The sequence below is a fragment of the Gallinula chloropus genome (genome assembly GCF_964237585.1).
Source record: "Gallinula chloropus genome assembly, chromosome: Z".
Classification (NCBI taxonomy): Eukaryota; Metazoa; Chordata; class Aves; order Gruiformes; family Rallidae; genus Gallinula; species Gallinula chloropus.
In genome coordinates this window covers 35,373,130-35,400,477 of record NC_140089.1, presented here as the reverse complement: position 1 = coordinate 35,400,477, position 27,348 = coordinate 35,373,130, and the positions used below count along the sequence as shown (strand labels likewise).

Below are 27,348 nucleotides of genomic sequence, written 5' to 3'. Positions count from 1 at the left end.
AATCACTTCTCTCTTTAAACAGTGTATCGGAAGGCAGGCCCATGGGTCGTCCAGAGGCAGGACATTTTGACACCAGGTAAGAAATTAGCCCTTTCAGAGAGGAGAAGAGAAGAGGGGGAGGGAGGAGCCCAAGGTGCTGTTGACAGCAGCTGTTGAAGTCCTAGAGAAGGATGGCCCAGTTTCACCCAAGAAGAAGTTGCAGACAGCTGCCAGAGGCGGAAGCATTCTGGCCTCTATAATGAAATGTAGTTCCTTCCATGGGTGAAAAGGAAGTGTGTGCATGTTGGGTGCCCATATATGTAAGTGCACTGTCTTAAAGATTCTCTTGAAAAGGTATGCCCTTTCTGAAGCATTAAGAGGAAAAACCCCACAATTTGTTCTTTCAACAGCTACGCCATTAGAAAAATAAAGAAAAAGGGTCCGAAATAGAACTACAAGGTTTAAAATACTCATAATTCCGTTTTCAAGCAGCACCTCCATCCCATTACATCCTCGTAACAGACATGAGTTACGTTTGAAAGACCTGCCCTACACGGAGGATAAAATCTGATGGCAGAATTATGATGTTACCTTTGAAATCACTTGCTTTCTCAATCCGATACAAACTTTTTTATTGACAAGTAAACACGGGAATGAAAAGTGTTTATTATTTTGAGAAAAATTATCAGTGGAATTATGCATATCTTCTACCTTCTAATCTATCAAGCATAAATCTAATATTAACGAACAAGTGAAAATAAACACAAATTAAGAAGCTCCTAACACTTTAAACTACATTTACGTTTGCCCAATTAATTAGAAAAAGCAGACCTACAACACAATCAGATAATGCAGGACTAAATCATACAAGAATGCATAATGTACATAAAATGAATGGTAAGAACCTATACCTTCATAAATTTATAACGATTATGCGCTAACACAGAAGATGTGTCAGCACCTGCCTGTCCTGCTGCCGCCGCTACGAGCCTTTACTCTATTGCTGCACTTCTCTGCTCCAGTTGCCTCAAAACACCTGAGAAACACAAGAAAGTGTGTGCAAATCCCATGTGGACCTCCTCAGCCTGAACATGAACAGGCGGACACGTGCACAAGACGGGGGGAGAGCAAGGCAGAGGGACCAGGAGATGGGTCGGGGGGTCGGCAGACGGGCAGACAGGCAGGCGCAGGCAGATGCAGCAGAGGCTAAGAGAGACAGAGGCGGCCCAGCCACCCAGAGATGGACCTATGGGAAGCACTGGTGGCATGCAGGTAGCATTGGCATGCGGGCAGTGGGGAGATGGGTGGCACTAGCACGGCCGTGGGAGAGCGCGCAGCAAGACACGTGTGGCAGGGGCAGATGGAAAGGGTGGCATCACAGTGACAGGCAGGCAATGCAGCCCAACCCAAGCCAAGGCTGAAACTTCTCAGCCTCAAATGCAGGCAGAGGACAGCATGGCAGCAGCGTGGCCCTGAGAGCCCCTCTGCCCCGCAGCTGCCCATGGGAACACACTCATGCGCCGGCTCAAGCCCAAAAGTTTTCTTAATGAGCAAGGGATTTCCAACAGTCGGGTCAATTTTACATCCAAGGTGAAGGGCGGCACAGAAAGAAATGCCATCTCCTGAGATACGCTGCCAGAGACAGGTACGTGCACACCTTTCACACCAGAGGCCCGCCTTTAGGCTAATCCTCACATCTGCTTTTACATACACTGCATCAGTGCATTAAATATTCACACCCTCATTAAAGTCACTCACAAAACTTGCCGGTTTGGAGTCTCTAACTCACATAGAACCTGTAAAACAGCAACACGAGTTTGTCGGTGAGTATCAGTTCTCTTCCAAACCAACCAACACCCAGAAGCCACGTCATGGCATCCTTCACAAACAGGTATCAGAGGAGGAAAAGGCCCACCATGCCAAATACTGACTGAAAGCAACCACCACAAATTGACTGAGACGGTTAATAAAATACACCGGTGGAGACTTCGAGGGCAGAGGTCAAGGTACTTCCCATGACACACAAAATTACTGCTCTCTCCCTAATTGCACATCTGCAGGCAGCTACGATGTATGAACACGGTGGGCTGGCTGAACACATTGTCACATGCACATCTTTTGGTCGTGAACCAGATAAGGTTCTGACAACTGCAGCTAGTTTCTTGTTGCCACTGCTTTTCACTGACAATGCCTGAATAAATCTGTTACTTCTGTGTATTAAAAACCTCTGGGACATCCTACACAAAGATGGTGCTCCTCTACTCTGGTTAAAAAGGCCATGTACCTCCTGTAAAAGCAACTTTACACAGCTGATACAGAGTATAGCCTAGGCATACAGAGCAAAGCCACCATTTACATGTAGTTAAGCCTTTCCCTGTTTGGGAGTCAAGCACTTACACATCAAGTATATGTTACACATCCTCATACTACTGCAAAACTAGTCTAAGGTACCTAAATTTCCTCCAAGAATTTTCTTTCACATCAGTTCTTACCCTTCTGCATTTACAGCTCCAAACAGAAGAAATTTATTGTGAGAATATATCAATGCTTAATTATTTATACATGAATGTTTAAACCTTATCTGGTTTATTTGGAGACTTTATGCATTGGCTTTTAGGTCAAATTGCTTGCCACAAGTATCAGCTACATATTTGATGTAAAAGTACTCAAGACACTTCAAAATGAATCTTCTGAATGACTGCTTTTTCTGAGCCAATAATCTCTTTCAGAAAAGTGAGTTAAGAGAACATTATCCTCTTCCTAAAGGTGTAGCAGAATTCAATTTTGTATTTTATAAAGAGTTAATACCCTTTACAGGTTAATTTAAATAGTCATATGCTGAGCAAGACAACTACAATTAGGAGTTCCATGTTATTTCACTTGCTCTTTTTCACCCTATATCCACTGTTTATTGGAGGCTTCACATAGAGTTCCACTTTTTGTCTTTGTGAGAACATTCAGCCACAGCCAGACCAACACACCTTCAATCCTGTTCTCATGTGTTTCAGGTGATTGAAAATCCTATTAGATTTTCCACTTTTAAACATCTAAGTAATGAACAGTACAACTTTGTGACAGAACATTCTTCACAGATATTAAAGACCAGGTGTGAGTGTTTCAGAGCACCAGCAATCGCATCATTTTACTCTTCAAAATACTACTGTTTTTTTCATTAATTATCCACCTCGAGTGACACTCTCAAACTATTAATTCTTTCAATAGGTTTGAAATTTAATGAATGCTTACAAATTAAGTCATATTTTAAAAAGCCATACTGTCACAGTTTAGGTACAAACTGGAACAGAGAAAGCTCCATCTCTAGATATGAAGGAAAACTTCTTTACTGTGAAGGTGACAGAGCACTGGGACAGGCTGGCCAGAGAGATTGTGGAGTCTCCTTCTCTGAAGATACTCAAAACCAACCTGGTCTTGATCTTCTGCAACCTGCTGAAGGTGATCCTGCTTTAAGCAGGGGGGTGGACTCCAGAAGTCCTTTCCAACCCCTGCTGTTCTGCAGTTTTGTGATTCACTATTTGCATGGGGCTTCAGAAGACATTCAGCACAAGGACATTCTTGCCGAATAACTTATATTTCAATCTGTTACGTAATTTTTCAATCCAAGAGCCATTATGTAAAGTGCAGGCTTTCAAGAAGATACACAGGACTTCGTGGACCAGATACTTCATTGTACCATTTAAAGGTCTGTCACCAGATTGTACACACATTCCTTAAAAGATGCACTATACAGTTTAATACTTATTTTGTTTGGGAATCACAGGAGCTTTAATTGTGTGTTTGTTTGATCAGCCCTGTAAGGATTCCTAGTATTTGGACCCATTTGCCAGGAAAAAAGCAACCTTCTGGTTGTACAAGGTAATTAACTAAGTATGCCACCAAAAAAAGAAATCTCTGCTAGCTTAGTTCACAGTCAAGCAAGGTTCATTATGCCCATCTTCTTTGCACTTGTCTCCTATGAATAAAGTATATTTTTTTCCCAAGGAACATTTGTATAGACGTAACAGCAATTTAAAAATTCCAAGACTTCCTGTATTCCTAATGACTAGTAATATAAATCCCTAATGGTGCTGAGCCCATCAGGTAAATTAAGGATAGCAGACTTCAGTCAAAATACCTTTAAAAGCCACTTACTTTTTTAAAAAAATGGAAGATAACCTATGCAGATGTGTATAGCACATACATACAAGCTTCTTCCTCCCATAATAAAAAAAGGGATACGTGCTGAACCAATGCATACAAAATCATTCTTCCTTACTTACTCCAGCCACCTACTATGACCTGATGCATGAATAAAAATAAAACTGCAATCTTCTGAGAGCACTCAACAGTTCTGACAGCCAGTGCTTCATCCCTATCATACTGTTTTAATTTAGGATCTTAATTTTTATGCAATTTAAAAAAAAAAGAAATCATTAAATATCAATAATCTTAGACCTGGGAAAAAACTCCCCATGTTAAATGCTTGCTGATGATAAGGCCTTTAACCAAAAGGTACATGTCACACAGTAAATACACGTAGCAGTAGCAGTTACAGAGACCATGCATGCAAACAGTTCCACTGGTTTTAATAAGAAGTGTCCATAAAGTGATTACTAACTGCTTACCTCATTCAAGACTGCAGGATTGCCCTTAATAGAGCTTTGCATACAGTGGAATTAAAATCAATTAGCCAACTCCCAGCTATAAACGGGAAATTTTATAATAAAATTTCTATAATGTACTTAGAAAGTTATCAAACGGGCACTATGGAACTAGAAACAAGAGAAGAGGCAAAGGGAAGGGGAGAGAGCAAGAGGAGAGGGGAGAGGGAGAGGGGAAGGGAGAGAGCAACTGCTCAGCGAGCTAGTTGTGAACCGCTGATCTGTTTGTGTACGTACAGAATAATCACATGTAATTGGAGCTGTCAGATGGGGGTGGACAAAACGTATGTTTACAATACTGCACCATCAGTAAGCTGACCAGCACATACATTGCTCTGTGTTAGTTCCACCACAAGCCCTCTGTACACATGCGAAATGCCAACTTTTTACACTTCTGTTTCAACTTCTCAGAAAGAAAGGAGCAATAGCCTGTCTGGTAAATGCCTCTACCATCGTTCTGAGGTCAAAAAAGAATGGGAGCTGGGATGGGACAAAACAATGCTGCTACCACTGAACAGACCACCAAATTAGAAGAGCGGTATTTAAAAGCTGGTGATTTCATTGGTGGCTTCTTCGAAAAGATGCTACCTGTGGAACCTTTTGCACACTGTGCTGGGGAAATGTTTGCATCTCTACCTTGTGCTAGAGATGTACAGGTGTATTGACTAAAGTCCATGGGAATCGCAAGGTGTTACATATTACTACTATTAGGGACATGCAATTGTGTGGTTTTAAATTGCATATGTATTTTAAAGCTTTATCATAGTGAAACACATGCATGCAAGAGGGCAACAGTGAGAAATGCCCAGCTTAGAATCTGCCTTTATTGAACGTTTGCATTTGTGACCCTGTTCCTGCAGTTATGTACTACTTCTAGGACAGAAAATCTACAATAAATTAAAACAGACTACTACAGAAATGTACACATACTATGTAATACTTGCATTTTCTGACTTCCTTGCACTTTCCATGACTAGCTTCCCTCTCTGATTCACACAGAAGAGCACAATGAAAGATGTACTTGCTATGCGTTTCATTCTCTCATTGAGAAAACAAAATGTTCTGCCTTTAGCAATAATATATCACAAGAATGAAGCCATTCTGTATAGCTATAAAGACTAAGGGATAGTTTGTGTATAAGATGACAAACTTAAAACAATAAGGAGGTATTGCACAGAATCCATTTTCAGAGCTGAATATGTACATTTTCAGTTAATTTCTCTTTTTTCCAATTGTTTCCTCCTAATTAAATTAGTATTTTGAAACACGCAAGTCTTTAAACCAACATGAGCAAAATTGCTTTTACATTTAAGTATTCCAAATACCAGTTTGTTTTGAATTAGAAATGCTTAAAATCATTATTACTTCTAAAACTGTAATAGAGAAAAATGTGATACTGGCCAAGAAGCAGCATAAAAACTTCCCTCCCCCCCTCCCATTTTGTCTGTCTTGCTTAATTAAATTAAGACAGGGAGAAAAGGAGGGTGAGATAGAGTGATATTAATTTTCAAATATAACATTTGCTTTTTCTATGGTTATATTCTTGTCAATTATTTAACATAACCACAAAATTAAAAGTTCACATCATCTCTGAAATACCATATTCAAGCGTATACATGAAAATAATTTCTCTTTCAACTGTTGACTGCAACAGTTTTGAAGCTTTTTATTCTCCACACATCCAGAGCAGTCTAGCTTCCTGATCTATCTCAGATACAAAAAAAAAGGGAAAAAAAGAAACAGGATTATTTTAGACTCTAACCTGAAATGCTACAACCTCTGGCCTGCCCTTCAGCCCTTCCACTGCAAAGGTCTCTAGGTGCAGTTTGGGTAGCTGCAGGGTGAAGTCATTCCTGGTTGCCGCAGTCCGTGACAGCAAGGTCTGATCTCTGACCTAAAGGGAAAAAAACAGCATCAATGGTAATTCCCCTTCAGACACATTAACTGGGATGAACTGGGTCCCCTTGAGCCCACTGAGTGGACTTGCATTGATCGCTGGACCTGAAATCCATGAATAAATTTAGGACTAATTGATTTTTCGTTGCAAATAAATCTCTAATTCAGAGTGCTGGGAGAGAATGTTAAGAAGAAAAAGCATCTTCCCCTGGTCTGAAATGAGAAGCAAAGAAGAGACAGCGAGGGCTCACAAGCCCAGCTGGTATATACATGTCACAGATCTGTCCCCGCAAAAACCCCGTAAGAAATGAAGCAGTGACTGTACTTCTAACCCAAATAAACATCAGCTAGGAAATTAAAAAGTTGGTGCCACCGCAGCAAACAAGATGCTGGCACGTGAGTTCCAGAGGCTGCGGGCAGATCCTGTCAGCCCTCCGCAGCAAGGTTCAGTTAATATCAATTCAGTTAAACCCCGGATTAAATTGAATGATCCTCAAACAAAGCAAAATAAACCAACCTGTAGCCCCGCAATTAAAAGGAGGAGGGGGGTAAACCCCCCCCCCCCCAAACCCAAACCCCAAACCCTGCTGCTCCTCCATTGGTATTAATCGACTTCTGTACAGTTTCTAACCACGCCGATTTGGAGCGGGAACCGCTACAGTTTGCAGGGAATTCATACAGTTTGATATTTAGTCAGTTCCGCGGGCAGCCTGGCACGACGGGGTAAGACAAACCCGCTTCCCCGAGCGAGCGGGGCGAGCGCCGTCGCCGCACAGGGCCGCGAAGGTAACGCCAGGCCGTCGGTGTCACAGTGCCACCTGCCGGCCCCGCGAGGAACGGGCGCTGGCCGGGGAACTCCCGCTCCCCGGGGCCGCACTGCGCGCCCGCAGCCCAGACCCTCAGCGGTGCCCAGCGAGCAGCGCTTTAGTCTTTAAAGGCAGCCGCGCTGGCTGGTGCGGCACACGGGGCGAACACCTTTGCCCCGATTCCAAACGCTTCCCCGTCCATCGCAGAGCGTCCCTGTCGGTCAGCAGGGACGCAAGATTACAGGTACTCAACACCTCACTTGCACGGGCCGGCCGGTCACACCACTCGGGTTCAGGCACCCGGTGCCACCGCAGGCCCGTTTTTCACCATATGTAGTACAAAACCCATCGTGCCCACCCCCACGAGACCCCAGTAGCCTGCTTAGGTTCCAATACAGACGGACAGACACGCATATGGATACGCGTCAGTACAAACCAGTAAGCGACGCCCTGCGTTTGGCATCGACCCTGTCAGGTAGTGACAGGCGGCGGCTGCCGCAAAAATCATCTGTTGCCTTTAACAAATAACCACAGCCTGCTTCTGAAACACGTACTAAATACATGTAAACCAACAGATACACCATTTACTGGACAGCACCTAAAATAAAGAGTTTTCCTTAGAGCCTCTCTTGCCCTACAGAACTCGCCAAATAGGAATGGAAATTTAAATCCTGGATACCTTCTTGTACCAGCCTGCAAAATTAAGATTTCTTCTAAAATGCTGATTATGAGTGGATATATTCCAAGTAACAGGGTAGCCTTTGAAATCTGCCCTGATTGAGGGAAGCATGCATGTGTAAATCTACTGATACAAAGAAGAAAATATTTTATTTGTTGCTCTGTTCTGTGGGAATAGGGAGCCCTACATTTCCCAAGTTGACCTAAAGAATTCCTGTCAATACCTGTGGCTGCCAAACATATGCACTATGATGCAATTTTTATAACAGGAAAGGTCCTCTACACATTTTTTGCACACATAGTGCACTAGGTTCAGGATATACAGTCCTGTGGAACAAACATACTCTCCAGAGTGTTCTGTCAGCATGTGTAATTCCGGTCAGATGTTAACCCTGCTGAATATAACAAAATGCATTGCTTTAAATACACACACATATTTAGATAAACACACACACACATGCATACACTCGATTTACATTTTTATAGCTTATATATACCAACTTTTCAGTGTCTTTGCTGCCACTGTGCACACAGATAAAAGAAAACATTAATGTGGATTAAGGTACTAAGAATTTATCAACATCAAACCACCAGTGTTTTGCCTTCTACCCTTCTGAACCGTAGTCAATAGATCTAAATATTTTACTGCACCCTGGCCAATTCATTGTTTGATGTTTAAAAACTCACCCAGAATCAAAGAAAATTTATTAAATTTCAGCCCCCAAATGAGATACTATTAGCTTTGAAAGTCAAGTTTAACTGCGATATTGATGATTCTCTTTTTTCTGTGACAAAATTCACAAGGGAAATCCCTATGTCAAAGTACAAAAGCAGATTGCTAATACTAGGGGGAAAAAAACAATGTATAAGCAATGTAGGTATAATACACACACAATACAGACAGTGGAAGTCCTTTTAACCCTATTAGTTTCAAACTCTCCATTTCAGTATCAGGGCCTGACACTCACTGAACAACAAAATAAAATACAAGAGCCATTTTTTAAAATGGCTGAATTCTGGCAAACATGCTATTAATACCACTGCACCAGAAAAGTACATGCTAGCTTGTTAATGAATGTTATATTCGACATGAAGATTCACAGCTAAAAAACCCCACAACAACAACAACAAAATCCTCTCAAACCAACCCCCAAAAAACCCAAACCAACAAAACCCAAAATTTTTTGTGTTTGTACGTATTGAAATTGTAAACAGTGAATCTCATTAACATGCATACTGGGAAACAGAATACAAAACTAGGGTTTTCCTTTGAAAAATACTCATAAACATTCAGGAAAAATTGTAAGAACAAAAGACTGGCCATATACTGTACAAAAAACATTACAGTGTTTCACTAAAAATAAAAACTTCAAGTTGGCTACCTGTTCAAGGAATAGAAAGCTCTAATGGCCGTATCTGCCTGAAATCATGCTGGATAGGTTGAACCTATATAAAATCTTAGTGAAGAACTAATTTAAATACTTACCGGCTATTTGCTTTTCGAGATACAGAACGATAATGACAGGAGTTGGGGGACTGTGATTATTTCCTCATTCTCTAAGGAAGTAAGCACAGCACTCACACACTTACATTACACAGCTATTAGGGAAAAGTAAATGAAGTATACTGGTAATTTTATTTTTAAATATTTTTTTTTGGCAGCTCGAGAGGGAGGATAACCATCCTATGTAGTTAAGCTTTACGATGCAAGTTCCAGACTTGCTTTGTATTTAATGACACTTTTTTTTTTCCTCCACATGAAATCTAATGCAAGACTATTTTATGTGAGAGATTTCCTTAGGCTAGAGACCTAATGCTATAATCTAAAATGCCTAATCTGCTAATTAGGCTTATTGCAATGATATAAAATGTCTAAAACCAGTTCCACTTCCCTATATTCAAAAATTAGCAGAGATAAAAAGCATATAAATGTATCTATATCCAATGCTAGTGAAGATTTTGGCTATTTCTGACTTTCGTGAACATAGTTTTGGCTGAGACTGTGAAAAGTTGCAAGAGTGATTTTTACATGGAGCGCAGTAAGTACTGTGACAGTGGACTATTAAGTATAATCAATAAATTTTTTGCTTTAGCTTTGTATAAATACTGTCTGAAAACAGGCAAATTTACAAACAAGTCCTCAGAACTCTACTACAATACTCAAAACATTTTTAAACAAAGGAGAGTAGTGACTTATGACAGTGTTTAACTTTTAATTAATTAAGAGAGCAACACAGAAGACAACACTATAGGCACTCAATCACAATCAAGTACTGATGAATTCAGCTCAAAGCTGAATCTGAATAATAAACTGGTTACATTATCGACTGAACCAAGGTGTAGAATTTGATGGGATAATTCTACAAGTCCAAAAACTGTATTAAAAATTCTCTAGTGATCAGAGATAACAGTAATTTTGGCTACAGTCCACTTCTGTGCTCACTTCTTTGTTTTCTGTCTGCAGTTTGAGCTGGTATGTCCAGTTATGCCAACAGAGACGTGGTACTAAATGCTAATAAGTTGTAAATGGTATTAAGATGTGCTTACACCTCCCTAACGTCTTTGCCCAGTTACTGTCTGATTGACACAACAAGCACAAGACTTTAGTTTCTTATTCTGGGCCAAATTCAATGCTTTCTTATGGTGAAAAGAAAGATTATTTATGGGTATAAACTTCACTATGTAAGGTACACAAGCGAACCTCTTGTAAGTTCAAAGGTCACCAATTTCACATAAAAAAGTGCATAGTAAATGAAAAACTTTGGCCTTATTTTAATTTCATTTCCTACTATTACTACTTTTAATAGTATATAACTTGCAATTTAAACAGTGGAATAAAAACTACAACAATGGAGTGATTTGGTGATAAGTTAATGGTAAACAATAATTTAGTCTGCTTGACTTTGAGACGACCATACTGGTGAGAGAACAGAAGCTACAAATGATTCTGCAGAAGTGCAGGCAGAATGCTTTATACCACTCCGTGATGTGTTTTGTGTGTGACATGCAATTAACAAATATGGTTTTAGAACTTTCTGAAATAGGAGGCAGTTTGAATATAAACCACATCTTAGCCTTAACCAGCCTTGTAAATATGCGGCTCATTTAGCTGCATAATATCCATACCTCCAGGGCAACCAGTAAAGCAGAGGCCATATTGCACAAATCAAGGGACATGAACATCTTCTGTACTTGGTCCTTTGCTTTCTTTGATGAGAGGTGCTTTTAACATAAACAACTTACACAGTAACTCATTTGAATGTTTTGGTATGCATTGTTGATGTTCTCTTACTCTACCCTAAAAATCACAAGGGAATTTATGCGAAGAAGTTGCACCAACAGTAGTACTGAATAGTGTTGACAACAGAAGTTCATGCCAATACAGGTGATCTTTCTAAGGATATAGCCGTATGCTCTGAGTATGGACTCTCTAGAAACTGGAATCACACCTGCAGTGTCAGTCCTTTAAGAGAATACAGACCCCAAAAGATTTGCTGAAGGATTTGGCACACATGACATTCAAAGCAGTATACACCATAGCACCCTGTCAGATCCAAGAGACAATCTGTTAATATGAGTTGCACATAAACATCAGAACCTGAGTTTGCCCTGAAAATAAGGAAATCACTCAAAAAGTGTACAGTCATCTTATTGAAAGAGAGCCTATATAATCACGGGCAGAGTATTTTCCATTAGGGTGTTTCAACAATCAAGGATCACTCCGGAAGCAGAAACCACCTGTGACAAGACTGTGTTGTTTAAACTGAAGGCACTTGAAATCAATCTGAAACCTGGGAACAACAGCCACAATTACAGAGCAGGATAGGTGAAGAATGCTGTTGGGAACCAAGCCAGTCACAGATTCAGGGCACAGCAGAGGGTGGAAGGGACCTCTGAAGATCATTTAGTCCACCCCCACCTGCTAAAGCAGCAGCACCTACAGCAGCTTTCACAGTATCATGTTCATTTCAGGTGGGTTTTTAGTATCTCCAGAGAAGACGACTCCACAGCCTGCCTCTCAGAGTGAAGAAATTTTGCCTCACATTGAGATGGAACTTCCTGCGTTCCAGTTTGTGCCTGTTGCTCCTTGCCCTCTCACTGGGCACCACTGAGAAGAGTCTGGCACCTTACTCTTGACACCCACCCTTTAGGTATTTACAAGCACTGATGAGATCTTCTCCTCTTCCCCAGGCTAAACAGCGCCAGCTCTCTCACCCTTTCCTCATATGAGAGATGCTTCAGTCCCCTCATCATCTTTGTAGTTCTCCTCTGGACTCTCTCTGGTAGTCAACTAAACTGCAAAAAGAACCCCTTAAACTCTTTCAAGAAGGCCAAACCAAACTATACTAAATCACAACATATCTTGCTTTAAAAAAATAGTGCCCCATAGGAGGGAAAAGGAAAAAGAGCTGCATGGTACAGTTGAATGGATACTTGTCCTACGGCTATCACACTTTGGTTTGAGTCCTCATTAAAGGCTAGCAGATTGCTGCACACTTTTCCATCAAAAGAGGGGATAGATCCTCAAACCTAAGGGTCTGACTTCTGTTGAAAGTAGAGGTTTTAAGTAGCATTTACATATGCCCTGCTATAGGTAGCCATACATGAATGTAATTAGGCATACCAAATATTTCACTGAATTGAAGATCTACAAAAAAATTGTGTTTTATCATACAGATTTAGTGACAATCATTTTTGCCATGCAAATACGTATGTACAACATAAGCCATTTCACATGTTGTTCTAAAATGGCCCTATTACAACCCTACTGAAACAGAGGGTATGTGTACATGCAATAAAATTACAAAGAAAACACAATTAGACCATTAAAATTGTAAATAACTGTTAATAAGAAGTTTGTAATAGGAAATAACTATTCTTTCTCTGTGATAACAAAAATGCAGGGAAAATATATCTTTTTCTCCTCCCCTTCTTAAAATAGCACCTCTTAATTTCAATGTTTTATGAATGACTTTTGTTCTTCCCCCCACGCCCCCCCTCCCCCAGTAATATGACTTTCTTGATCCTTGTTCCTTAAAGATCAGTTGTGCAGGACATACAGGTGTTAGCACAGCTGGCTTGCTGATGACAACTCTGTCCATATAGCTGTCTAGTGTGTCATCACTCATATTGTTCAGTGTCATTCTGACCTAGCCAAGCTAAAAATGGTACTCCAGCTCAAGAGGGATTTAAAAACCTTGACAAACTAAAGATAAGACATTGCCGAATGTCATATCCATGTGCTAAACTGTTCTCAGTTTAGACATATCCAAGTAACTTATTTCAGGGTGCAACTGCCTGCTTTTGTCTTTTTTGTTGTGGGTTGTTTATTTTAAGGCTGAATACTTTAGTGTAGTTTGCCTTCAGTAAGGTAAAATTCTTGTTTGGAGAACTGTGGAATTACTGAATACATTAACTGTTATTTTCTCCAGACATAGGTTCATTTTCAGCCCAAGGTCACCGAAATCCATTCATAAGGGATATATTATAGTGCACATCCTGCAACTGCAGAGAAGCTTAGGTGCAGTGGTCAATGTTTGCAAAAACCACTCTGGATAAAATTAACATCTTATTCAACGGAGCGTGTAGTGTGTGTGTGTGTGTGTGTGTGTGTGTGTGCATGTCTGTAGTAGTATGAGAAAGATTGATTTAAACTCACAGGTAAGCCTAGGATGGTATTCTTCTCTGAAAACTAATTTTGAGAATCTTGACTACTCTTTAAGAAAAGAAAGAAAAGCCAAGCACACCCAAAACCTCAGGTTTATGAGGTGTATGTTTCCTTACACAAATGTTGTTATGCAGTAATTAATGTTCTTTTAAAAACCACCTACAAAATGGCTTGTATTGTATCCTCAGGGCATCAAGGAGGATGCACAGCAGGCTGACTACCCAGCTCTCCAGGAGAACTGACTTTGCCCTCTTCAGGGACCTGCTTGGTATCACAGGACAAAGCCCCAGAGAGAAGAAGGGCCCAAGAAAGCTGCTTAGTATTCAAAGATGACTTCCAAGCTCAGGAATGATGCATCCCAACAAAGAGGAAGCCAGGCAAAAATGCCTGGAGGCCTGCATGGATGAACAAGGAGCTCCTGGGCAAACTCAAACACAAAAAGGAAGCCTAACAAAGGTGGAAGCAAGGGCAGGTAGCATGGGAGGAATACAGAGATCCTGTCCCAGCAGCCAGGGATCAGGATGGCAAAGCTAAAGCCCTGATAGAATTCATTCTGGCCAGGGACATCAAGGGCAACAAGAAGTTTCTAGAGGTACGTCAGTGATAAAAGTAAGATGAGGTAAAGTGGGGGCCCTCTCTGTAAGGAAACAGGACACCTGATTATCCAGGATATGGAGAGGTACTTGCCTCTTTTGCCTCTGTCTTCACCAGCAAGGGCTGAAGCCACACCACCCAAGTTGCAGAAGGCAAATGCAAGGCTGAGAGAAGGAAGAACAGCTCAGTGTAGGAGAAGGTCAGGTTTGAAACCATTTAAGAAACCTGAAGGTGTAGAAGTCCATGGGACCTGATGAGATGCATCTGTGGGTCCTGAATGAACCGGTGGATGAAGTTGCTAAGCCACTCCCTGTCCTATTTGAAAAGTTCTGGCAGTGCAGTGAAGTTCCAACTGACTGGGAAAGAGAAAACAGAACCCCCATTTTTAGAAAGGGAAAAATGGAAGACCTGGGGAACTACAGACTGACAAGTCTCACCTCAGTGGGCAGCTAGAACATGGAGCAGATCGTCCTGGAGACTATGCTCAAGCACGTGGAAAGACAATTTATCTTCACTATGGGCAAATTATGCTTGAAATATCTGCTGTTCTTAAAACAGGGTTACAGCACTAGCCTGGCCTTATGTGAAGCATTGAACACGACATCCTTGTCTCTAATGGGAGAGACGTGGATTTGATGGATGGACCACTTGGTGGATAAGGAATTAGGTAGATGGTTGCACACAAAAAGTCACGTCCAGGTGCTGAATGGTTTGGTGTCCAGAGGAGGCCAGTGACAATGGAAATTCCTGAGAGGTTGTTGTTATAGGAATCTGAGCTGTTTAACATCTTTGTTGGACAGTGGGATCAAGTGTACCCTCAGCAAGTTTCCTCACAACACCAAGCTGTGTGGTGCAGTCAACATGCTGCAGAGAAGGGATGCCATCCAGAGGGCCCTTGACAGGTCTGATATTTGGGACTGTGCAAATCTCATGAACTTCAACAAGGTCAACTGCAAGGTCCTGCACATGTTTCAGTGCAGTCTCATGCGTAAGTACAGTGTGGGCAGTGAACTGATTGAGACAGCCCTGAGGAGAAGGACTTCAAGGTGTTGGTGGATAAGAAGCTCCACGTGATCTAGCAATTTGCACCTGCAGCCCAGAAAGCCAACTGTGTCCTGGGCTGCATCAAAAGCAGTATGACCAGCAGGTGACTCTGCCCCATACCCTACTGGAGTACTGAGACCCCACCTGGAGTACTGTGTCCAGCTCTGGGGCCCCCAACATAATGACATGGACCTGCTGGAGCAAATCCAGAGGATGGTAATGACACTGGTCAAAGGCCTGGAGCACCTCTCCTATGAAGACAGGCTGAGAGAATTTGCTTTGTTCAGCCTGGGGAAGAGAAGACACCGGGGGGACCTTATTACAGCCCTCCAGCACCCAAAGGGGGCCTACAGGAAAGATAAAGAGGGAGTGTTTATCAGGGAGTGCAGTGATAGAACAAGGGGGAATGCCTTCATGCAGAAGGAAGGTAAATTTAGAATAGATATTAGGAAAAAATCCTTCTCTGTGAGGCTGGTGAGACCCTGGCACAGGCTGCCCAGAGAAGCTGTGGCTAACCCCTCCCTGGCAGTGTTCAAGGCCAGGTTAGATGGGGCTTTGGGCACCCTGGTCAAGTGGAGTGTGTCCCTGCACATGGCAGGAGAGTTGGAACAGGATGATCTTTGATGTTCTTTCCAACCCAAACCTTTCTGTGGTTCTATGGTTCACTCTATTACCGTTTTTAAACACACAGAAGAGCCAACTCTAGGACTGACATCATGCTATGGAAAATTTTCAAGTTGAGATCTCTAAATCAAGAGCACTTAAATCATTATTGAGATATGTAATTACTATGATAGAGTAAAAATGCTAAACTAAATATAATATCCTACAGATCCAGTTAACTCAGAGATACGTAATCAGTACACCTAAAAGTGTCAGGTCAGTCTGACTGTGGCAGCTAACTTAAGCTTCATAATGGTTCTGGTTTGTTCAGTTTTTTTAAGGCCTGAACAATATGTGATCTTCCTGAAGAAACTAATAATTAATGTCACTTACACTGAGTCCTTTTACCCAAGTAGCCACTTGTGTATGGAATTAAACCTACTGGAAATTAATTTCTTACAAGCCATGAAAGAACCACCATAAGGAAATGCATTTTATTGCTAGAGACCACATCAGAAATAGCAATCTAATGCTATGACATTACTAATTCTCAAGCCTTCAGTGGTCTAACCCCACCTCCAACTGTCTCTGTCCTGTATTAAATTAAATTGGATAAAGAAAGATAATTTTGTATTTTACATAGTAAGAAGGACTGTACAGTGTGCAGACTTCTTCAGCTGATAGTGGGGCCCAAATCTCATGCACAGCCATTTTAGGGACATTTTGGAGAAGACAACAGAGGTGGAAGGGGAGCAGCAATGAGGCAAGGAAACACAATGGTGGAAGGATTTCAAGGCACAACCCTGATGGGTCTGTGAGGAAGCTGTTCTGTCTGCAGGTGTATGAACCTTTCTGTCTGCAGAAATGAAACGCATTACAGAAGTGACCAAGTGCTAAAAAGAATGGAGCACACTGGATGGGTGCTTTGATCCCAGAACTGTCCCAAAATATTGTAATGAACGGGCTAACTGCTATTAGGAAAAAGATTTCGGGGTGGGATTTTTTTTGTGGTTTTTTTTTTTACTATCACAGCTCGTCATTGTCACAGGGTAGCGTGTAACAGTCTAAGCTTGTGAAGATAGGGTGTTCTAATAACCTGTTAAAATGGCCAAATCCTAAACAACCAGGCTGACCCAAGCTGAAAACCCTGCCAATCCATAACGCTTGTCAAGAACTCAAGAATACAAGGGGAAACAGAGAGAACTTTCTGTCTCTGTACAGGCTGACTCACTGGGATGACTTCCCCCGGTGGTGTTTTGCCCACGCAGAGTTTAGAGAACAGGGATTTAGGCAGACTGAAGAGGAGGCAGTTATAGTATTGTATCAGGTCCTGTGCCCAGGTGATGGCAGGGGGAGCTGCAGGGCAGCCTCTGTAAGGAGAGGACAGGGATGCCGCATGCTGGAACACAGCTGGCTCCAGCAGACCCAGGGCAGGGCACGGACGAGACCCTTGGCCAGGATGGCAGTGCCTCTGGGAAAATATATTTAAGAAAGAGCAAAAACCACCACACAAGAAGAGGAGGAGGGAAGAAAAAAATAAAGAGTGAGAAACAGCCTTACGAACACCGAAGTCAGAGAAGAAACATGGGGGAGAAGTGCTTGAGAGACTGGAGTGGGTATTTCCCTGCAGCCCATGGAGAGGACCACGCTGGAGCCCATGTCCACACTCTACCCTGACGAGGACCCCATGCTGGAGCAGGTGGGTAGCTCTTGAATGAACTGAACTCCAGGGAGAGCCCATGCCCACGCTGGAGCAGGTATTCCTGAAGGACAGCAGCCCATGTGGAGAGCCTGCACTGGAAACAGTGAGGAAGAAGGGCAGCAGAGAGGAGCTGCTACAGACTAACTGCAATAACCTGCCCCTCATCCCCCCTGCATCTCAGGACACTCCTGAGGAGGCAGGAGCAAAGAGGAACCTAAAAGACAGAAGGATTAGTTTTTTGGTCTTCATTTCTCACTATGCAAATCTATTTTAATATATAAATTAAAATAGTTTTCCCCTAGACAATTCTGTTTTACCTGTGACAGTTACTAGCATGCTGTCTCCTCATATCTCAATGCACAATCTTTCTCATCCAATTCTGTACCCCTGTTCTGTTTAGGGGGAGTGAGGGGGTGGCTGGCTGGGCAGCTGGCTGCTGGCCAAGGTGAGCCCACCACAAACTGAGAAACAACACAAAGGGAAGGCTGAAGATTTGAGCAGAGATAATGTAACATGATTTCTTCCGCTTATGGGATTACCGTAACTAGTAAGTCATTAAGTACATGCACTAAAGAATCTAGTTGTATAAAATCAACAGATTTAATGTCTCTTACTCTGGTTATACAAACATGATACTACGAAGTACAGAAAAAAATAATAATGAAATACAGTTTATCTGCAAGTATAACAAGGATGTAACAAAAATGATTTCCCAATCAATATGTTTTTGCGAGAGAAGTGTTTCAAGAAACTGCAGATAGGTTTTAAAATAAAACATTTAGTTAAAATCTTTTTCTCTTGATGAAGAGACTTTTTGAGAACACTCTCAACTTCATACAGTAAAAATTAATTTCTTTTTGTTACCATTTTGCATCTTACATTGGGCTTTTCTTAAAGGAATTGGTCAAATTATGGTCATAAATTTTCTAAGAAGCCAATGTTTAAACCTGTTCGACTTTGCTAAATTTTTTAGTTTAAGGCTATCTAATAGAGTCTAAGAATAATTTAAGTTGCATCTGTTTTCCAAATTCAGATTATTAAAAATCCCCAACTATTAACTTTTTGTTTTCTTTAATATTGTGAGAATAAACTGAACCAAAAAAAAAATTTGTTGAGGTCCTTTGTTTACCCTTGGGGGTCGTGTCTGGTTGGTTTTTTAACTTGGTAAAACATTAATACCTGTCTTCAGCACTTAGGTGGTATAAAACCAGGAAAGATCTCTTATTTTCACAGTATCAGGAACTCCTGTGCAAATAATCCAGCTCCAGTCAGATTAACATAGCTAACATGACAAGACTCAGGGCAAAACAAAGAAACAGAACTTCTAAATAATATATTGCAGATTATGAAGTATATGGAACTAGCTGCTAAAAATACTTTCTCTCTCAGCATAGCACAGTTCAAGTTCAACATCTATGCTTCATAAATATTCATAATAATTTTAAAAGGTGGCTCTGAAACAGTCTGAAGAGAATCATTCTGGGCACAGGCATGCACAAGCACTTCTCGACAAAGCCAAATCTGTGATAGTAGATTTTCCATCCAGTCACGAGGGGGACCAGTAAAGTGTTGTAAATGATCCCTTGTCTAGAGCTGTATTAGAGCATGCACAGAGACTGTCTCCCTCAGGTCTGCTCCTTGCTTTGTTTGCTGAGCGTTACACCCAAGTACCCCCGAAGGCAGATGATCTAGTACCTGCCTTCTGGAACTCTTGCAGTGACAGAGCACAGAAAACAACCAGGCTGCCTGAAAGGGTATCAGTGTACCCCTGTCTTACCCCAAGTCTAACCAAGATTACTAAGGATGCCTGTAAAATCCCTCTGAACTCTATAAGTAAAAATTTAGCATTATGCATTGATAACACAGATCCTGCAGGTGATGCAGTGGAATTTGGTGGGTATTTGCTCATGAATATATCAGTGCAGAAATACCACAGTGTGCAATTTCAGACTCCCATATATGTATCTGCAGCTAACAGTAATACTTGCTCAACTCCAGATGACTCTGAACTTTTCTTTTGGTGCCTTTTTTTTTTTTATTTTCACAGTTCCCAGAATTTCTATAGGGGAAAAGCCAGGCTCATGGTTCCTTTACTAATATTTCATCTGTGTCACCATGTTCTAATTTTTCACTGTGTGAGAAAACCTTTTAAGAACAATGGTGTAAACTTGATAGTTTACACATAAGCCACTTGATTACTGCTAATTAGATACTATTATGATGTAGGGTTTACTTACATTTCCCAAAGATCAATGATTCCCTCTGTTCTTCCAAGAGAGATTATGTCAAATTATGAATGATTTACAACAAATTCTTTTAGTTTCTGCTGAAGGGAGCATCCTGACATTTGTAATTCGTAGTTTCCTTCATTCTTTAGGTTGACAGATCAGAAAAGATAAATTACTCTGCTACTCAACGATAAGCTATTTGTGCCCAACAACTGGCACGTCAAGAACTAAGAAGCAGATGTAGTAACTGAAATTCTTAAAGAAAGATGGTGATTTTTAAATCCATTCACTGCACCAGGCAAACTGGTACTACACGTGTGACCTTCCCTGTCACCTTTCCCCTAGCATTTCAACCCTTGTGCACACAGCACCACTATTCTAAACCAAGATGTAAGCTTGCAATCCAGAACAAAAGAATCTCAAGGCCAAGGATATGAGAGAAGCATGTTGCTGAAAAACCACAGCACCTTGTGATTGCATAGATTTCTCAAGCTTTAAGGAAGGCAGTATGAAGAAGACAGGGACACAAAAGAAGACATTACATTCCAGCACAGTTTGCTGCAGCTGAAACACAGTTTAGGTACTGCCACTTTTGTGAACATTAAAGGAAAGAGAAACTTGAAAAAGGTATCTGAAAATTAAATTAACAGCAGTTTTGGTGGGCACAGAAACTAAAATAAGGAATAGATTCCCATGTTGCTGGGAATTCAAGATGTGATAAGGGAAATGAACACTCCAAGGTAATAAAACCACTTCTTTTGCTCTGTGCTGCTCTGGACTAAAAACAGTTATAAAACAATCAGCCACTAGAGCTACAGTTAAAAACATCCCCTTCTCCCAAATAACTAATATATAGATCTTTGTTGGGCCTTCAAAGATTACTTAAAAGGGCAAAATGCTACAAGTCAAAGAGACAACTTAATATTTTTAATTTTTAAAGGGTTTAAAAGATGTAAGTATCTGATTACAGTTTAATACTTACTGTCTTATTTTATTTTATTGTATCAAAATTAAACTAGCATGCACATAGCCAAATGTCTTCTGGCCACCACGTGTATGACCTCATCAGATGACTTCCACCTTACTCAGTAATGAGAGGTAACTCAGCAGCAATTACAAATTTTTTTGGATGGTAAGATTATTCACTTGGTAACCAGAAATAGTTCTCAGAGATTGAAGGAAGGTAGGTGAATTTTGTAATAAGTTTTATATTAAAAAAAAAGAAGTCCATGTGCTGTGAAATTGTATTGTATGAATAGTTTCTGGAGATGAAAGAAGTTGTGGGTGGAAACATAAAACTCCAAGGAAAGGAACCTGTTTTACAACTTCAGACTCACTTGAGAATAAGCAATTGTAAAACCTCAGTAAGTTTGGGAGAAAAATGCAGAGGCAATATTTCAAATTCTTACCTGATGAAGAGTGGCTTCCACAGATTTCATATGACTAATAATCAATTCTTTGTCTCTATTAAAAGAGAAAAGAAAGTTAATGGAACTGAAGCTCTACTGATGTAGAAATTAATTTTCTGCTACTTAACAACCTTCAAATTCTATGTTCTTCATCAGTTACACAGGCCTAACGATATGCATATAAGTCTTCCTGCCTTCTCTAAACCCAGACATTCCACTGGTCCTTTCACAAAGGAAGTCCAGCTAAGGATACCATCCTTACAGCAGTTTGGACACTTGACTGCTGCTCTCATGCCTTTTTGTAGGCTATGGTTTTGGTAAGAAATACAGCTTTGATCAATTATGCTGCCATAAAAACCCCTGGTCTCATCTGATGCACTGACAAAAATGGAACTAAAGTTGTGTAACACCTTGTGACTAAGGACAGCAGGACAGTGTGACCAAGAAAACACCGCAGGAAATCAAACGGAATCTCTGCCAGAAATGCTTACACCTTACTACTCCAGGGCTGCCTTTGCAATGTGAGTATAGCTTGCCAGCTATGTGAATATTTTCTTTAATCTCTTACAGTCCCTAAAACAGAAGCCAAAACTATGGTGTTTTTCTACCTGGAATGACTGCTGCTTCCTTGTATCTTGATTCATTGTATCTTAACAGCAAATAACGGAAAGTGGCCAGAAAAGTAGGATTGGCTTCGACACTCCTGGTAAACCTGTCACACAGGCTTTTTTTCCCCCCTGTTTTCAGGATCCTGCCTTTCTTTGGACTAGATTGAGAGGGACATGGTGTTCACCATCTCCGCTGACGTCACCTACGTTGTGACTGCTGTTTTTCTGGGAGAAGTCAGTTCTAGAGATCCAGTTCACCACATTCTCAGGTGTCCATCATAAAAAAGGAAATTATTTTTAGACGGAATTTTGGACCCAGGTTAATAGGTGGTACCCAGGTTCTTATTTTTTGTGAACACAAAGCCTTCTGCTTACAGCTGATTTATTATCTTAGATATGATCTTAAAGTCTGGTAATACTTCTTTATAGCACCAAGGAAAAAAGGTTTAAAAATTAATCTATTGTACCTCCATTCACCAGGGTCTGCACTTCATTTAATCTTTATTTCATTAACACCTATAAGTGTAAGGGAAATGGGAATTGGATCATATTTTTCTTTATCAATGGATCAATTACTTTTTAGCATTATTATGCAGAAACATAGTTCAGCACAAGGAACATGCTTTACACAATAGCTGAGGTGAAGATTTGGTAGCGAATTTCCACCTAGCAGAGAAATGACCAACAGGCTACTGTCTAGTTCACAACTATCAGACACCTTTATTAATACTGCTTCCTACTCTGGAGGAAAGTGGAACAGAATTGCTGGCCACCACTGCAAGAAAGCCAAGATAGCCATTCTCGGAATGAGCCAGCCATCTTGCTGTGCTCTAAAGCTGTACAAAAGATTAGGAATGAACTTGAAAGGATACAATCACTCAGGTTATAGAGGAGGCATTAAAAAAGAAAATTTTCTGGACAAAACTAAAGTCTATTTCACCACTTTGCTTACATGTTCCAAAGGAAAAAGCAATCATTTGGAAGAGCTTGTAGAACAATAAACGGTATGGGTTTTTTCTTTGTCAATATGCAACTGCTATATACAGAAATAAAACCAACTTTAAAACCACGTTAAAAAATAATCTTTTCTGAATATGAAAAGGGCCACAAGGTATGCATAAAAGAGGTTGGGGTGGGGTGAAAAGCAGCAAGCTTTCCAGAACTAATCCTTCTTCAGGTCACATCTGCTTTAATACATTCATACTAAATAGCATTTGTCATTTTAATTAGCTTGTTAAACATTTCATTGATAACTATATTAATTACAATATTTCACTTGTGCACCAACCCCTTAAAGCTTCTAAGCTATTGTTCTTCAAACATATCACAAGTATAGTGAGAAATTTTAATTTTAAATTAAACCTTCTTTAAATCTTAGCAGTGGAACAACAATATTCAAAGTTCAAACGACAGTAAAAGTAACAGAGAACAGAGACTGCAAAGATTTATCTTTTTATCTGACTATATGACTGTAAAAGGTTAGTAATAATCTCATTCAAGTCAATGGAACACCTCTTGACTACCAATCTTTTCAAGACTGATCCCTGAACATTTCCCTCCACTCTCCAGGTTATGGTATAAAAAGCCATGGGTTTTATGTCTAAATCCAAAACTCTCTGAAATCAGCTGAAACATCTATCCTGTTTCACAGATAAGACTTGGTCCAAAATGGGTTTCAGCCCCTTTGGCAGCTAAGTCCTGTCACCTAGCTGATGTTTCTGTATTTATTACAAATAAATTCTATCTCTCTGTAAAAAGATGATGTGGAAATCGAGAAAACAAGCAATCATGTCTTAAATCAACACGCCATCAGGGACCTGCTGAAGAGCTGTTGTAAAATCGGTAAGATAATTGGCAAACAAAAACGCCCGTGCTATTTCAGGACCCAGAATTCGGAGCCCTATTATGGGATAGCTACAGAAAACATACCATCCAGTATCTTGAACTAACAGTTTTCTTTTTAGAAGACTATCACTGAATTTCAAAGAGAGACAGATGTACTTTTGTTTTCTAGCATTACATTAGCCAGGGCTAAAACCCTGTGCATGAAAGTAAGAATTGATCTTTTGTCCGTTTTAAGTGATCTCCCCAAGGTCCCAGCGCTCACTTCGCTGCCATGCAGAGGGCACTCTCTGCATCATGGATGCTCTCTTTCAGTCGACGCCTGTCCTGCTCCAGCTGGGTAAGAAGTCTATTGAGCTGACGCAGAGATTGATCTTTTCTTTTCAGCTCCATCTTTGCCTCGGAGAGTCTCTGCAAGCAGACAGAAAGCAGAGTTACTTGTCAGCCCAAATAATTAACTTCAATTTATGCCATAGGCTATTAAACAAAGTGGAAAACAGACTGACTGTGAAGTAGATTTGGACCATTACATACTAAGGTTTTATGAATTCTCAAGCAAAAACATTATGAACTCAGAACCCTGCAGTTTTTAGTATGTTTTTTTCTATGTACAAATATGTTTTATAAAATAAAGTGATTTGTTGTTTCACAGGTACATATATACTATGCTACAGGTACTGCATTCTGTATGTACAAGTACCAGATCTAAACACAGTGGAAATAATCAAGGATACAGAGTTAAAGAGAACAGAGTATTCTCAAAATTTAATTTACAATTAACACTAAAGAAAACAATTCACAAAGAAAGGGAACAAACACAGCAGCCGTTATTTAAATATTTGGCACTATTCAGAAATTTCAGGATTAAAAAAAATAGGATTCTAATTTGCTCTGCTAGTGATTTAAGTAGAGTTTTGCTGCAATTTTTGCTAAAAATAATTATTTTATGTTGCTTTCACTATTTTAACATTAGTTTTCCAATAAGCAGAACAGTATGTGTGTTTTTTTAATGTTTCTCTCCAGCTCAGAATTAACACAACATACTTTAAATCAATTCAGATTAATCCAACAGAATGACAAATACCACACAGAACTAATTAATACAGAACCTGGCTAGTTGCTACTCCTTTCTGCTGGGATAAATCAATACTTCTACAGACTGGGGTATTAATAATATGATTTCATAGTTTCTCAATGTTACATTTTACTTACAGGTGTTAATTGCCTTTTTAGGAAAAAAAACTGTAATAGGTGGCTATAAACATCCTTTTACAAAATGCAAATTCCCTGACAGATTCTAAACTGGTACAGAAAGATAGTGAACACTGCACAGTTGCAAGACCAACTGTACCTTGATTTCAAAATTTATGGGTACGTTTTCTGCCAAGTTCTAAGGACGCTCTGCATACTGTGTACTCAGGAGTACTTGAACTGTACTGTGGAACATGGAGAGTACGTATTGCACTGTGGACATGTATTAAGAGCAGTACATACAAAAGGCTGACAAAAATCTGTGGGGCACTGAAAGTCCAACTGATCTGAAAAATCTTGAGACCTAGTGAAAAGTCACAGGCACTTCAAAAAACAATGTGTGAGAGTAAATTTCTGTATATTAGTGAAGCACAGCATAAACTGTAATCTGTGTATTGGTGTGACCTCTCCTCAAACATCTTCCAAGACAAAAAAAAAAAAAAAAAAAAGTCAAGACAAACAGACAGTGTATTGGGAAGGTACAGCACCACTACCTATACACTCTGTTCAACAATCTGCAAAATCCAGGCTGAGATTAATGACTGCTGTAAGAAAAAAATATAATCAGGAGTTTGTTTAAGAAACTCTAAACCCCAGAAATGTTAATATTAATCTCACTCAAATCACTGCAGGTTGAGTAACTATTCTGCCTCTCATGTCACTATTTTTGATGAAGAATGTTATTTTACACCTAAGAAAAGATAAACACACAGATCTCATTCTTACTGGCATAAAGATACCAGAAGTGTTGTTTTCAGAAATTCTACCCTAATGCCACTGTCAGCTATCAAAGCCCTGTCTGAACAGTGGAATTTCTGATCTGTCAGATTTTCAGAAAAGTTATTTCCAAGAAACCAGATTTGGATTAGCAAGTGCAAAAGGAGCCATCTTTAAGAAGAAAGAACATTATCTTCTTCCACTTATTGTGTTTACTCTTTGTTTGGTTTAGATTGTCAGCAACGAAGAAACAGCTCTGAAAACCGAGTTGAGTCCCCTGTCTGTCCCACCTGATATTCCCATCTTTTGACAAACAAAATTCATTGAACAGAGAATAATGTCTCTGGTGTCAGTGCTTTGTCCACTTTCCCATAAGATTGAAAAATCTGTTTTTAAAGTACAGCTATAGGATTGAGCACTGGTCAATGCAGAATAGATAGTTCTGCTAATATTTTGATGTAGAGGCTGCTGGAACAGGGTCTGACCCCAAGATTCTAGTGGTCTAAATGAGTGAAAAAAGAGAGGATAATAGGAACACTATTGATATTTACTTCATTTTTATCAGATAGCTATTCTTGTACAGGGGTTGAAGAGTTGTCTGCTCCTGCATAAAGCTTTCATTACTGACTACAAATGGTGAAGGGACCCACTAGGTGTCAAAATCTTCTGGGAGCTGCTAACTAACTAATCCTGCTTAACAATTACAAGCGCAGGCCTATTAATGAGGCAGTAACAGGGATGAAAGCATGAAGCCTAACTCTTTGAGAAGCATGGCATCCACAGTAGCCAGTGATGAAGCAATACAGAAATCACCTCTAATAATTCACTGAACAGCTGTTTTATTGTATTCAAAACTCACCGTTATTTACAGAAATCTCCGAAGGATTGAGACTTTACTTATCAATAATACTGCAATATCTAAGCAAAATGGAAACGGATTTTAGCTCTCAAAAAGCAGTTTTCAGCTTTCACTCGAAACTCCTTGCTACTGTGGGTTAAAGTTAAGCCTTGGAAATTGCTCAGATACAGTGTGGAGTATTCTAAAGTAATGGCTGCTATGCCTCTCTTTTTTTCCTTCTTCAGATTGATCTAATTAAAACCCTTGATAAACTTTATGGACTCTAATATTTCCAGCTGAGTGACTGAAACCAAGAGGGTGTGCCTCAAGGCAGCAAGGCAACAATGATAAGCAGCAGGTTAGCCACTAATTTCTCAGCCAGGGTAGATTGTGAAAGTGTGATGTTCTGATATCCAAGAAAGTGTTCAGGAGAGAATAGGATAAATCAAGTTTAATAACTGTGCTCCTAATTGTTCCCTCAATGCTCCACTCTAATTACTTGGAGAACTCTCCTGACTGTCACCTGATATTAAGTTGTTGGAGGCTGAGTGTGGAGCAGTGAGATAATCAATAAACATTTAGTGGGGAGAAGAATGAAGATCCCGTTAAGCAGTGGGAACCTGCAGCACCCAAAGCCCTTCTGCTCATGAGAAAACCTATGGGAGAGCCATAGTGATTGCAAAGCAATAATCCAAAGCACTGTTTTTAGGCCTAGAGGCCTTTAGGCAACAGTACATTTGAGAAAAAAAGGTTAACACGGTCACCCTAATTACAGCCCATTTTCACATTCTTCATATATAAGCGAAGACAAGCCAATTAGGTAGAAA

At 40.2% G+C, this 27,348-nt stretch overlaps 1 protein-coding gene across 1 annotated transcript in view; it reads right to left on the bottom strand.

Moving 5' to 3' along the window:
• CCDC171 (coiled-coil domain containing 171) overlaps positions 1-27,348 on the bottom strand; it is a 152,056-nt gene that overhangs the window by 35,314 nt on the left and 89,394 nt on the right. Inside the window, exons 20-22 of the mRNA XM_084278309.1 lie at positions 23,981-24,126; positions 21,266-21,320; positions 6,400-6,531 (exon numbers count right to left, since the gene is read on the bottom strand). Of these exons, the coding sequence (XP_084134435.1) occupies positions 6,400-6,531; positions 21,266-21,320; positions 23,981-24,126 (333 nt within the window). The remainder of the gene's footprint in view (positions 1-6,399; positions 6,532-21,265; positions 21,321-23,980; positions 24,127-27,348) is intronic.